This window comes from Anarhichas minor, unplaced genomic scaffold (assembly GCF_050575085.1).
Source record: "Anarhichas minor isolate MPS153535 unplaced genomic scaffold, ASM5057508v1 ptg000006l, whole genome shotgun sequence".
Classification (NCBI taxonomy): domain Eukaryota; kingdom Metazoa; phylum Chordata; class Actinopteri; order Perciformes; family Anarhichadidae; genus Anarhichas; species Anarhichas minor.
Window position 1 is genome coordinate 2,131,317 of NW_027466452.1, and position 13,684 is coordinate 2,145,000.

Below are 13,684 nucleotides of genomic sequence, written 5' to 3' on the forward strand. Positions count from 1 at the left end.
TAGGACGACTTCGTTAAAGTATGAAGGCTGAGAATTGCAAAAAGTGACAAAAAACAGAACTTTGCGGGTTTACTGTAGCGCCCCCTAGTGGTTGAATGCAAAATAATTCTCAGGTTGTGTTACAGGATGCAATGTGCACATATGCTGCAAATATTGTAATTTTAGGACAAACGGTTCAGAAGTTATGTGTATTGATATTAAGCCACGCCCCTAAGAAGTTTATTGGTCCATATCTTGTAAATGCTAAGAGCTATCAAAATACTTTTGTCCAATAATGATCCACCGCAGATTTGGTAGCAATCAGAGCCAGCATGTAGGAGGAGTTTGCAAAAATGTGTTTTACACTAAATTCAATATGGCGGAAAATTTAAGTAGGCGGAGCTTAGGGGTCTGAGAGGCTTTTTTTTTTAGATCTAGCGGAGACGGACATGTGTGTCGAATTTCAAGTCAATCGGACATACTGGCCGAGGGGCGTCGCCGGTCCGATTTGTAGGGGGCGCTAGAGAGCCATTTTTTTACACAGAAGGATGCATCCTTTTTCATACGTCTATTTTCACCAGACCTGACAAGTCCCCAAAATTTGGTGAGTTTTCATGGATGGCAACTATCCCCAAAAAACTGCCAAAGTGGAAAAATAAAAATCAGAAGAATAATTAAAGCTGCGAGCAGCGATGAACGGGCCCTCGCAATCTGCAGCGCGTCGGGGGTGCCGGCGGGACTCCTGCCTGCGTGTCCGAGAACGTCCGAGAACGTCCGCGACCGTCGGACGGCGCGTCCGCGAGCGAGACGTTTTTAATCCCGCGTGGACCGCCTGATGCCGGAAATTATGCTTTGCAAATAGTCCGACGCTTCCTGTATCCGCTGCCTGGCGCTACAGAACGCGTGCAAACATGCATTATGTTGCTCTGTGTCAAGTGTAAACCACATGGTGTAAAAGTTATGTAAATCGGATGGTGTTCGTCACAAAATCCAGATTTCCTTTCGCCAGCAGGTAGCGCTGTGAGTACTAGTGAAAATTAGCTTGTAGACATCCTCAGGCCATGAGTGTTATCAAGCATGTGAAGTTTGGGACCGTTTGGAACAAGTCCAGCTGAGTTACATCAGACATTTCCTTTAGCCAGTAGGCTTTGCGGGTTTACTGTAGCGCCCCCTAGTGGTCGAATGCAAAACAATTCTCAGGGTATGTTACTGGATACGATGTGCACATATGCTGAATATTTTGGGAATTTAGAACAAATGGTTGAGAAGTTATGTGTATTGATATTTTGCCACGCACCTAAGAAGTGTATTGGTCCATATCTTATAAACGAAAAGAGATATCAAAAAGCTTTTGATAACTTTTGATGACGTAGATCCAGTAATGATCCACAGCAAATTTGGTAGTAATGGGACTAAGCATGTAGGAGGAGTTCGCAGAAATGTGTTTTACACTAAATTCAATATGGCGGAAAATCTAAGTAGGCGGAGCTCAGGGGTCAGATTGGCTTTTTTGTAGCTCTAACTCAAGTGGACATGTGTGTCAAATTTCAAGTCAATCGGACATACTGGCCGAGGGGTGTCGCCGGTCCGACTTGTAGGGGGCGCTAGAGAGCCATTTCTTAACACAGAAAGATGCATTCTTTTTCAGATGGCTATATTCACCAGGCCTGACAAGTCCCCACAATTTGGTGAGTTTTCATGCATGGCAAGTCCTCCAACCATGCGTACATTTACCCAAACGGGTACAATATCAATAGGGCCTTCGCGGCCCGACGTCGGTAGCTTGGGCCCTAATAACCCCTACAGTTTCAATAGGGCCTCGCCGGCCCGACGTTGTCAGTTGCTCGGGCCCTAATAATTCCTACAGTTTCAATAGGGACCTCGCGGCCCGACATTGGTGCTCGAGCCCTAATAACCGGCAGCAACTGGCTGGGATCACTCCACGTACGCCGGAGAGAAAACCCGCCCCGAGCAACGCTAGAGCAGGGTTTTTATGCCCTCCCTCTTCCCAGAACAGGTGCTCTGCATCAGGTAATCTGCTCTCTAGGGACAGAGGGACAAAAGCATACTTGCAGTGATTAGAGACAGGGGCCGTCACAATATATATATATATATGTGTATAAAAGAGATATATATATATATATATATATATATACACAAAGTGTTTGCCCCCTTCCTGATTTCTTATTTTTTTGCATGTTTGTCACACTTAAATGTTTTAGATCATCAAACAAATTTAAATATTAGACAAAGATAACACAAGTAAACACAAAATGCAGTTTTTAAATGAAGGTTTTTATTATTAAGGGGGAAAAAAAATCCAAACCTACATGGCCCTGTGTGAAAAAGTGATTGCCCCCTAAACCTAATAACTGGTTGGGCCATCCTTAGCAGCAACAACTGCAATCAAGCATTTGCGATAACTGGCAATGAGTCTTTTACAGCGCTGTAGAGGAATTTTGGCCAAACTGAGACGAGCCTTTATGTTCTTTTTGCTCAGCAGTGGTTTTCGTCTTGGAACTCTGCCATGCAGGCCATTTTTGCCCAGTCTCTTTCTTATGGTGGGGTCATGAACACTGACCTTAATTGAGGCAAGTGAGGCCTGCATGTAGGTTTGGATTTTTTTTCCCCCTTAATAATAAAAACCTTCATTTAAAAACTGCATTTTGTGTTTACTTGTGTTATCTTTGTCTAATATTTAAATTTGTTTGATGATCTGAAACATTTAAGTGTGACAAACATGCAAAAAAATAAGAAATCAGGAAGGGGGCAAACACTTTTTCACACAACTGTATATACATATACAGTGGGTACGGAAAGTATTCAGACCCCTTTAAATTTTTCACTCTTTGTTTCATTGCAGCCATTTGCTAAAATCAAAAAAGTTCATTTTATTTCTCATTAATGTACACTCAGCACCCCATCTTGACAGAAAAAAACAGAAATGTAGAAATTTTTGCAAATTTATTAAAAAAGAAAAACTGAAATATCACATGGTCATAATATTCAGACCCTATTCAGGTCATATTCAGACCCTTTGCTCAGTATTGAGGTGAAGCACCCTTTTGAGCTAGTACAGCCATGAGTCTTCTTGGGAATGATGCAACAAGTTTTTCACACCTGGATTTGGGGATCCTCTGCCATTCTTCCTTGTAGATCCTCTCCAGTTCCGTCAGGTTGGATGGTGAACGTTGGTGGACAGCCATTTTCAGGTCTCTCCAGAGATGGTCAATTGGGTTTAGGTCAGGGCTCTGGCTGGGCCAGTCAAGAATGGTCACAGAGTTGTTCCGAAGCCACTCCTTTGTTATTTTAGCAAAGGTGAACCTTCGGCCCAGTCTGAGGTCCAGAGCACTCTGGAAGAGGTTTTCTTCCAGGATATCTCTGTACTTGGCCGCATTCATCTTTCCTTCAATTGCAACCAGTCGTCCTGTCCCTGCAGCTGAAAAACACCCCCATAGCATGATGCTGCCACCACCATGTTTCACTGTTGGGATTGTATTGGGCAGGTGATGAGCAGTGCCTGGTTTTCTCCACACATACCGCTTAGAATTAACGCCAAAAAGTTCAATCTTGGTCTCATCAGACCAGAGAATCTTATTTCTCATAGTCTGGGAGTCCTTCATGTGTTTTTTGGCAAAGTCTATGCGGGCTTTCATATGTCTTGCACTGAGGAGAGGCTTCCGTCGGGCCACTCTGCCATAAAGCCCCGACTGGTGGAGGGCTGCAGTGATAGTTGACTTTGTGGAACTTTCTCCCATCTCCCTACTGCATCTCTGGAGCTCAGCCACAGTGATCTATGGGTTCTTCTTTACCTCTCTCACCAAGGCTCTTCTTCCACGATTGCTCAGTTTGGCTGGACGGCCAGGTCTAGGAAGAGTTCTGGTCGTCCCAAACTTCTTCCATTTAAGGATTATGGAGGCCACTGTGCTCTTAGGAACCTTGAGTGCTGCAGAAATTCTTTTGTAACCTTGGCCAGATCTGTGCCTTGCCACAATTCTGTCTCTGAGCTCCTTGGGCAGTTCCTTCGACCTCATGATTCTCATTTGCTCTGACATGTACTGTGAGCTGTAAGGTCTTATATAGACAGGTGTGTGCCTTTCCTAATCAAGTCCAATCAGTTTAATTAAACACAGCTGGACTCCAATAAAGGAGTAGAACCATCTCAAGGAGGATCAGAATAAATGGACAGCATGTGAGTTAAATATGAGTGTCACAGCAAAGGGTCTGAATACTTATGACCATGTGATATTTCAGTTTTCTTTTTAATAAATTTGCATAAATTTCTACATTTCTGTTTTTTGCTGTCAAGATGGGGTGCTGAGTGTATTTATTTAGTGAGAAATAAAATGAACTTTTTTGATTTTAGCAAATGGCTGCAATGAAACAAAGAGTGAAATATTTAAAGGGGTCTGAATACTTTCCGTACCCACTGTATATATGTATAAAAGATCCGGAAGATCAGTGTCAACTGGGGCTGCTTTTTTTTTTTACAGTACCAGAAAGAAAAGTTGTTTGAATCAAGTGTACATCTTGTGTAGCCTTGATTCAGTGTGAGGGTTTATTCAGTGGAGATGCTGGTACAATAGGCTACTCTTGGCTCTGCATTAGGCAGATGAATATAAACCAGAAAACAATTCTGTTTCAGTTGTCAAACAGCCTGAGATCCTTCAAATTTCAGCCAACATCTTATTTTATCTAACGTATGACAAGTGGTCTACATTCCAGACTCATTCATCAAAGTATGTCAATTCTGTTAATGTGGGTTCCTGCCCATGTAGGCTATAGGTCTGAAGGGAAAGGAGCAGGTGGAGCGGTAAAACAAGTTGTAGAGAGAGATGCTATGGATCGTTCCATCAAGCAAATCAGAGGTCAACGCAATAGTTTGGAATAAAACAGTGGAAGATTGGAACACTGAAGTAAAGGGAAGGTTTCTGTCCAATTTAAACAATGAAGTGAATTCATTTAGAGACAAAGTTATGTAAAGAAAGGTTTGTTTTAACAGAATAAGACTTGGACATTAAATGCATTAAACTTAAGATAATAGAAAATCATCCAACAGGTTTATGTGAGCATTGTCTGGTTGAGGAGTCTGCGGTGCATATAACTTGAAATACACCTTTTGATGTAAGAAACATACATATGTGCACTAACTGATCATACGATTGATATATTTTCACTAATAAGGACAAGACTATCATATTGAATTCAAGAAGTCAGAGTGTTACAATTGCCCCCTAACCACTGTTACCACTAAGGGGGCAATTGTGACAAAGTGAAGTATGTTTATTGATGAACTGCTATCCTTAGAACACATTTACCCTAATACACAATTTTAAATGGAATTTTACACTACAATTTCAAGGTGTTTACATTGGGCCATGTGTGTGTTACAATCGCACCTGATGTTGGAGCCATGATAAAATCAGAAAGCATAAGATCAAGATAATTTTCTTTGTGACCTCAACTTGCCAAATAGCTTATGTTTGCACTAATAACAAGACCAAAATATCCAAGTATACAGTTTTATATTATTTACCAGTTGGCGCCGGTCATCAATAGAGCTCACCTAACTTAAACTCCAACTGATCTACCCATTTCATACCAGGTGATAATGATAAATAAATCATATCAGTCATATTAATGGCATCTAGTGGTCTGTGTGGGTGTTTTCTATAATATCATCATTGATTGTGTTTTGCCACGGTTTTGCCCACCTGCAACAACGTGTTGCCATGTCAATCCCTTGCCCCTCTTTGCACACTCTTAATATTGGAACTTGAATGAACCTGTCAAGTGGAGCAAACAGTAGGGTTTTCTTTGATTTACTTAGAGAAATGGGATTAATGGATATGATGATCCACACTCCGGAGCAGAGGGTAGTGGTAATGCAGCTGCTATGTTCGTTGCCAACTGCCGTCAAAACCAAAACGCAAGCAGCAGCAAAAAGCCATGTCGAAAAAAAGTGAGATAGAATACAATGCAGAGCCATAAGACTTAGCTTGGGAGCAGTCAAAAGCACTTCCATTAATGTATTGCTAGTGGAATCCACGGAACTGCTATTACATCTGAGGAGAACTAATTTAGGTTAGCACTATCACACTGGATTAGAATTCAGGGTGGACTTAACATAAATATAGCATCAACTGTCCTGTACAATTGTTGGGAGTACTCGACATTCCCTGTTAAAAGCTTTGGATGGGACATTAATAACAGGAAAATTAAACATTTCAAATTAGATACCATAGAACATAGTCCAGCAGTTATTAGTAGCAACATTGCTCCATGGATATTTCCACAACCCAAGGTAAATCTAGAGATATTAGAAAACAAAAGAGAATGGACTGAGAGGAATTTTAACATTGGATACTTGGTTCAAGATTACCTGATGAAAAGCTATTGCAATTATCTAAATATGTTTACAGATGGATCTAAACTATGAAGGCAAATCACTGTCAAAACCCGAGAGCGCAAATGAGATCCATGCGCGAGCGAAAATCAAACAGCCGCGCGCGTATTTTACTTTGACGAGCGCTTTTACATCACTCTGCGAGCAAAATTCACGAAGCTTAAACCTGCTGGCGAGTAGTTTTTCTTTTTGACAGTAAGTGGGCGGACCCAGTCTCCATTCTATCTCTACATCTAATTGGTTACAATCCTCGTCTTTGGATAAACCAAATATCACTCTGACACAGACGCTATAGATCTGATAGAGGTGGTTTTCAATCCACCACTAAACACTACTCCACTACATCTCAGAATGTTCTACATTTGTCTGACAGGTTTTGTAAACTTTTCAGACTGTAGAGGCTGATGAAATACAAATTATGTTAATAGCGTTGTTAAATACAATAATTAAAAATGTGTTAAAGTCAAGTTGCTCAGGTTGGTTTAAATTCACTCCATCATTCTATTGCAGACAATGTGTGTTTGATAGTCAAACCTCTTGTGACAAACAGCTCAAAGAAACTCTTTGATCTTAATTGATTAAAACATGATGTGATCATATTTAATCATACTGTTGTGTTTACAGAAGAGATATAATATAGTTGTATATAATATGAGCAACAATTTGGACCTGCTCAAAGATCTGGAGCCAAGATTAGGGACCACTGTTTGTATAGATCCAGGAAGGGAGTGGACCATCAAAGGACTGTTAGAGATAGGGGACAAACAAGTTCAGCTTAAAAGGGCTTTATTTACATTTTTTTAATGGAACGTGTTTAATATCCAGAATATACTTTCTATATGAAGTCTTTTTTTATTTAATTTTTTATTTATAATAACAATATTATTATTAAATGATAAATGTCATAAAGTCATGATGTCACACACTCCGGTACAGTAGGTGGCGCATGCACCTTAAACGTTGGTTTGTAGTCCGCCAATAAACTGAAAAGGAGATGAAGAAGCAATCCAATATGGCGGCGCCGTGCAACTTCATTTACTGACTGAGGTCAGAATAACAGCTTAAATCTTGAAAACTCATCAAGAAGAACACTAGAAGCTGACATGTTTTCGGAAACGGCTCAGTGTTTAAAAACGGCGGCTCCGTTGTTTTCTCAAACCGTTTTGCTGAAGGATTTGAGACGCTTGTTCACACATGGAGGAGCCAGTCACGTTCAGGCCAGGAGACACTTCGGTGTCAGCCTATCTCTGACAGCCAAGGTCCCCCCACCGCGCAAACCCAGGGAGAGAGTGGGCATCCCCGGGCTGGAGATGGTCACCTACGGGGAAAGGATGCACTTTGTGCCGGGGCTGTCGAAGCCTGTTAACCCGCATTGGGAGAGGGACTATAAGGACCCGAGGTATTACAAGTCTCCTCCGGCCCACGAGATGCCGCTGTTCAAAGATAAACCGTGCTTTGTGTACAACCAGAGGACCAGCGCACTGGAAGGTAACATGTCTCCCCTGTATCACACTTCAAGCACACGTTGTATAAAAACAAGGTAGTATTCCTGGCCAGCAGTAGGCAATGTGACGTCACAGATGAGGCTTATTATTCCTATAGTGATTCTACACAATGACCCAAAGACAAGCATAAACTGAGATTTGAAGCAGTTCAACTGGTGCTTGGAGGATTATCGATATGCCGAATTTATCAGAATATCCCACTGACTCTTATTTAGTCATGTTTTCAAAGGTGTGCCCCTTCGCAGAGGATCATGAAGTAAATTAACTTACAGAATTTTAAATTAAGTTTAGCCTAATTTTTAAATGCTCATCCTACTCTAACTTTGCCAGATGAGCCTCGATATATGCCCGTTAATGGATGTTCAGTAATAGTAACCCTTTTTTCTTAATGTATATATTTGTGATTATTATGAATTTACAATGTAGCATCAATTCTCTGTGATTTGTCTCACTCATTCATGTGGAAACATGACTGGCCTGTGGTGTTTCTCGAGAGCTGCTCTTACAAACAACTTAACACTGAGCTTCCTCGGGTCCTCAGCACACCTGCCATAGTTGGGTCACACACACCTGAATATGGCTACTTTTTCAATGGAAGGCAAGGTGGCCAACTAAAAGAGGCCCTAACAGCCATTGTTATTCCATGATGTTTAGATATGAAAAATGTTACAATTTGTTACTATTCCATCTCATTGTACGCTGAAATAACTTACAAAAAAGCCACTTATATACTGCTTACTGTGTACTACTACTTCTTAGAGAACATTGTTGTAATACATGTACCTTTCAGAGAGACTGGTTGCATTGCAGATTCAGATATTACTTTCAAAATATATGATTTATAATTCATTTACCTACCCAGCATTCTAAATGGAAGGCTCCACCTTGAACAGACGAGTAAATAGTCAATAGTTTTACTTCAGAAATAAAGTTTTGACTGCTGTTATTAAAAGTTGTTAATATGTGACTTTATTAAGTTTTAATATCTTTTCATGCGAGAAATTAACTGTTTGGATTCTCAATGTGTGGTCAGTTTTTCCCAAACAGCGCCTGTTTGGAAATTTGCATTTTTGGAGATGTAAGAGTCGCTACAGGGTGCCTTGAAACTGGCCTGGCTGTCGCTTTGCATACGTTAGTGAACCCATGGAGTGAACAGAGGCCCCATCCCCATGGCCGCCCTTACGGACTCACGGACTTTGAGGCGCACTCCCGCAAAGTCCGTGAGGGTTTAGGGCTGTCCCACTGTCAAATCATCGAGTGTTTGAGCGCTCTCTTGCAGACATTTTGAGCCCTTTATGAACCCTTTCCGTAAGTCAGCCGCCGAAGGGAATTACCCACAAATCATTGCAATGTGACGTTAAACACGGGGTAACCAGTGGACGCATGGAGACGTAAAAAAAAAAAAAAGGTACACAAAGAGGACGACTCACGTGTGTTCAGTCATATTCAATTTACACAGAAACATTAAGGGTTACAGAAGGAACAAAAAATAAACTTGAAATCAGAGGATATTTATTTATTTATTCATCAAATATTAGATTTTGTCATTGAAGCCGTTTTGACAAAAATGAGTAAATAGATTATATGAAGTTACCTCTCATCTTGTGAGGAAAGAGCCTGGAAGACGTTCAAATCAGGGAGTACAAAGTATAAAATAAATACCCACAATTATACATCATATTTTTTGTCGTTTTCATGGTAACGTGATAAAGTACTGTCCCCAGGGTTTGAGGCTTTAGGGGGGGACATTGGGATTGGGCCAGTCACTCGTTTAGTATGAAACGTACTGTTTGGAACACAGCCGAGGGACTCGCATGCAGAGGCAACCGAGCCCGGCCTAGCGGACGCACTTTGTTATAAATTAGTGTGACGATAACTTGCACAATTTGAGTTTCCATGGCAGAGTGATGCGGTTGCTGTAGGCTATCCACTCGTTGACTCCAGCGAAGTGAAGAAAAAGTTTGGTTGGGACGTTATCCAGCAGCCATGTAGCGTTAGCAGGCTATATCCAGCAGCCATGTAGCGTTAGCAGGCTATATCCAGCAGCCACATTGAACTGCAGCAGTCCGTGGGCTACTTTCTCCCCGCAGCAGACGACATGCTGGACTGCAGAGCCTTGAAGCTCCGCTCCCGCTGCTGCACAGAGCACTCTGTGCTTGTTCATTCAAAGTTTATTAATATTGCACTTGTCATGTATCCTAATTCTGCAAATATGCACCAAATTCGAAAAAACACTCCATGGGGTCCCCAAACCACATGTGAAGTAGATCAGATGAGCTTTGGAGGAGATATGTGAAGAACACACAGACAGATAGATTCCCAGCTTTATGATTAGATGTAGTGCTGGCTACAGTATAGATCCAACCTGCATATGAGTGCAAGTGACCTCCAGGTTAATCAATCATTTTTCAAAACCTCATGTCTTTAAATCTGTATCTCCCTCTGTCTCAGGCGTGCGTCAGGCTCTGTGGTTGACCAAAACCAAACTGATCCCCGGTCTGCCGCCTCAGCTCCTCTCATTAGCAGAGAGTCCTGCCAATCAGATACCAGATCAGGATGAACGTGTGCAGAACGCCATCAAACACGCCCGCTTCTGGGACACGAAGGAGGAACGGCCGGGCAAAGAGAAATACAGGTAGTGCGTCAGCGTGTTGTCTGGTCAAGTAGATTAACAACTAGTGAGGCACATTTTTGTTTATGTGGACACTGAATTACAGTAAAAAAAAATCATTAAAGGTGCTTAATACGAAAATTCAGAGCATATCTATTTCCTCCACAGGCTTTCAATATGGCAACAGCTGAGCCGGCAACTACAACCTAACAGTGCTAACAGCGCTAGTGTGCAAACAATGGCAACAGTGCTGACAGAGCTAACAGTGTTTACCTGGGGCAGTGAGTAGGGATGGGTATCGTTAGGATGTTATGGATAGTAGTACTCTTATCGATACTCTTAATGATTCTTTTTCATTATTTTGTGAGACAAAAAACACTTAATTAAGAAAAGAATCAACATTGCTTTATTATTCTTGTATGTAAACGAATAGTCTTTCTTAAGCAGCAATACAAAAAGTTCCAAAATCTGTAAAATACATTGGCAGCAAATAAGCGAAGCAATTAGCTTTTATTCACTAACCTATTCTTATTAGCAAACTGCGTATGGCATTGCTAACATTACCTGCAGTGGACGAGGATGGACGGCTGCTCGCCATGATGTGTGTCTCACGCTCTAAAGTAACGATAGAACCGTTAACTCCGGACCTGATCAATTCTCTGGGTTTTACTTATTTAGAACCGGTTCCCGTTTAAAAACGTGTTTCGGGGGGCATCCCTAGCAACCAGTGAGGCACACTCACATGCACTAACATGCACTACCATGCACTAGAGGCACGTACAACTGGCCGGGCTACGCCAACAAAGCAAGGAGAAGCTCTGATCACAGCACACACAGAGGGAGAGAGACTTCATTCTCTGCTCAGGTAGACATTACTACACTATATCTTTACATAGACAATCGTTTTTTTATGCTTTATTAATGCTCTGAATATCTTATAGAGAACCTTTAATGTGTTGCAAAACAATAAAGAATTAGTCTTCAGTCTCTTTTGTGTAAAATGTGTCCAAATATATACCCCAAAGATCCTACATATTCACAATGAGGCGACGAGTAGCACAGGTTAATGACGACAACAAGCCCCTGGTATTAGAAATACAAAACAACTAGCCTCCAAAATACTGTTTATGAACCATATATTTCAGTTTCACACTAAATACGGCCAGTGTGAATTGTCCTCTGTCAGAGGAACACACCGGTTGGGCGCATGAAACCTTTTGTTCTGCGCTACGCAGCCCTCAAAGTAGCACTGGCATCATTGCTGTGACTAGTGCCATAGAAAGCCTTAGTTAGTTGTTCAGGGCCACCTGGGCCCCGTTTCTCGTACGTGGCTAACTGAGTTAGCCGGATAATTTTCAGGATAAGATTACATATGTCAGGCTTTTCGGTTCCACGAAGCAAGTTTGGCAAAATCACCATAGCAACACATCCATAAGCTTGAACCTGCTCCAGCGCAGGCTAATTTAAGGTAGCTGGATAAGCTGCCACTCCCCCGGAAAAAATGGCAGCTCCTGTCATATACGGTAGTCTAATGCGCTTGCGCATATACTGGGGGTTATACGGGAGTTCCGGAAATGCATGTAAAGTGAGACACACGGTGATCCATTAAAACCAGCTGAGCAAACTAAGAAGCCTCTATTGCATTAATGTAGAGCTCCCTTCCTCAGAGATCCCATTGATGAAGGAGCGATATTAGTTAGATTAGTGTTTTATAGGGAGAGAGTTCTTCGACATCGCCAAGATCCGTTATCACATCATGATGACTTCCTATACGAGCGTTATCGATTCTGCCGACAAGGAATCATTTATTTACAAGACCTTCTCGAGCCATACAGTGAACACCACACGCCGCAGCCGAGCATTGACTGAGCATTGACTGTCTCACTTTCATCTCACTTCAAACCTCATCTCACTTTCAGAGTGAGATGAGGTTTGGCGCTTAATAAACTTATGGATGTGTTCATTACCATGGCACATATTGTATTGACTGACCATTCTGAATAGTGTTTTGTGCTTAGTTTTTACATGCTCCCATGTCCTCTTGATGGCTGGGTTGCATACATGGGGGTTGAAAGCACTCATAATTATATGACGGTGTTATTAGTACACCATAGCATATCATTATTGTAGAAAATGATTAAGGTGGACTCATGATAAGAATAGAGAGAATCACACAATTTCTTTTCACTGCTTCAATTGATTGAATTTCCATTTATGAATTATACATACATACTGATCCGCCCATACACAGATTCGCACACACATATTCAAACTAGTTATATATGGTAATCTACACATACATGTATATACACATATATAGTAGGCTACATGATACATAAGCGCATACAATACATATATCCTCATATTAATTCGTATCAATTAGATACTCTTTGGGCTTGTTTTTATCTACTTATTCTGAAAGAGTTGAGATAATTATTTTCGCTATAAGATCTCATTGGATGATGCATTCCATTAAGCCTACTGCCAGCAGGCACATTTAAAGAAATATAATCTGATTGATTGGGGTGATGAGGCACTTAAAATTAGCCTATACATTTTCCCAACACTTACGCATTTAACTTGTCTGCGATATTTTGCCATGCTTCTTGTCTAGCCCTCGCAGCGGTGTTAGATTTTGCCATGATTATGGTCTTGAATTCCTCATATGCGTTCATGATCATCTCCTGCTCATCAGCGGAGTAAAAAGAGGCTCTTTCTTTGAGTTTATTTGCCATTGTACTGTTAGAAAATCATGGTTTCGGTGATCGACGCTTCCCCCTTTTGAAGTAGGACGGGCACGCGCGATTATCCTGATCCTGATCGTCTGGTTCGAATTAACGAGAGTGTTTGAGCGCGGATCAGCCTTGGAGAAACCGAGATAGCGAGATAGCCTGACATCAATCATCGGGTTAATTTAGGCTGGCTAATAGGACATTTGATCGACTTAGTTGAACCACGTACGAGGAACGGGGCCCTGAACTCATATACTGTTTGTATTGACTAACCTTTTTAAATGAGCCTCTGTGATCCCCTTTGCTAATGATGAAGTGACTTTGGTGTTGGTGATTCAGAGGTCTGAATATGTCTCTGGCAGCTGGGTTTCTCAAAAGTACAGTTGCCCACTAAATATTTGGTTGAGAATCTGATGCTGATGGCAGCACAGGTGCTTTTACAGTCATTGTT

At 41.5% G+C, this 13,684-nt stretch overlaps 1 protein-coding gene across 1 annotated transcript in view; it reads left to right on the plus strand.

The window, feature by feature from the left end:
- Nucleotides 1-7,368: 7,368 nt before the first annotated feature.
- mrpl37 (mitochondrial ribosomal protein L37) overlaps nt 7,369-13,684 on the plus strand; it is a 21,277-nt gene continuing 14,961 nt past the window's right edge. The window contains exons 1-2 of the mRNA XM_076079042.1: nt 7,369-7,873; nt 10,342-10,525. Of these exons, the coding sequence (XP_075935157.1) occupies nt 7,489-7,873; nt 10,342-10,525 (569 nt within the window). The 5' untranslated portion in view covers nt 7,369-7,488. The remainder of the gene's footprint in view (nt 7,874-10,341; nt 10,526-13,684) is intronic.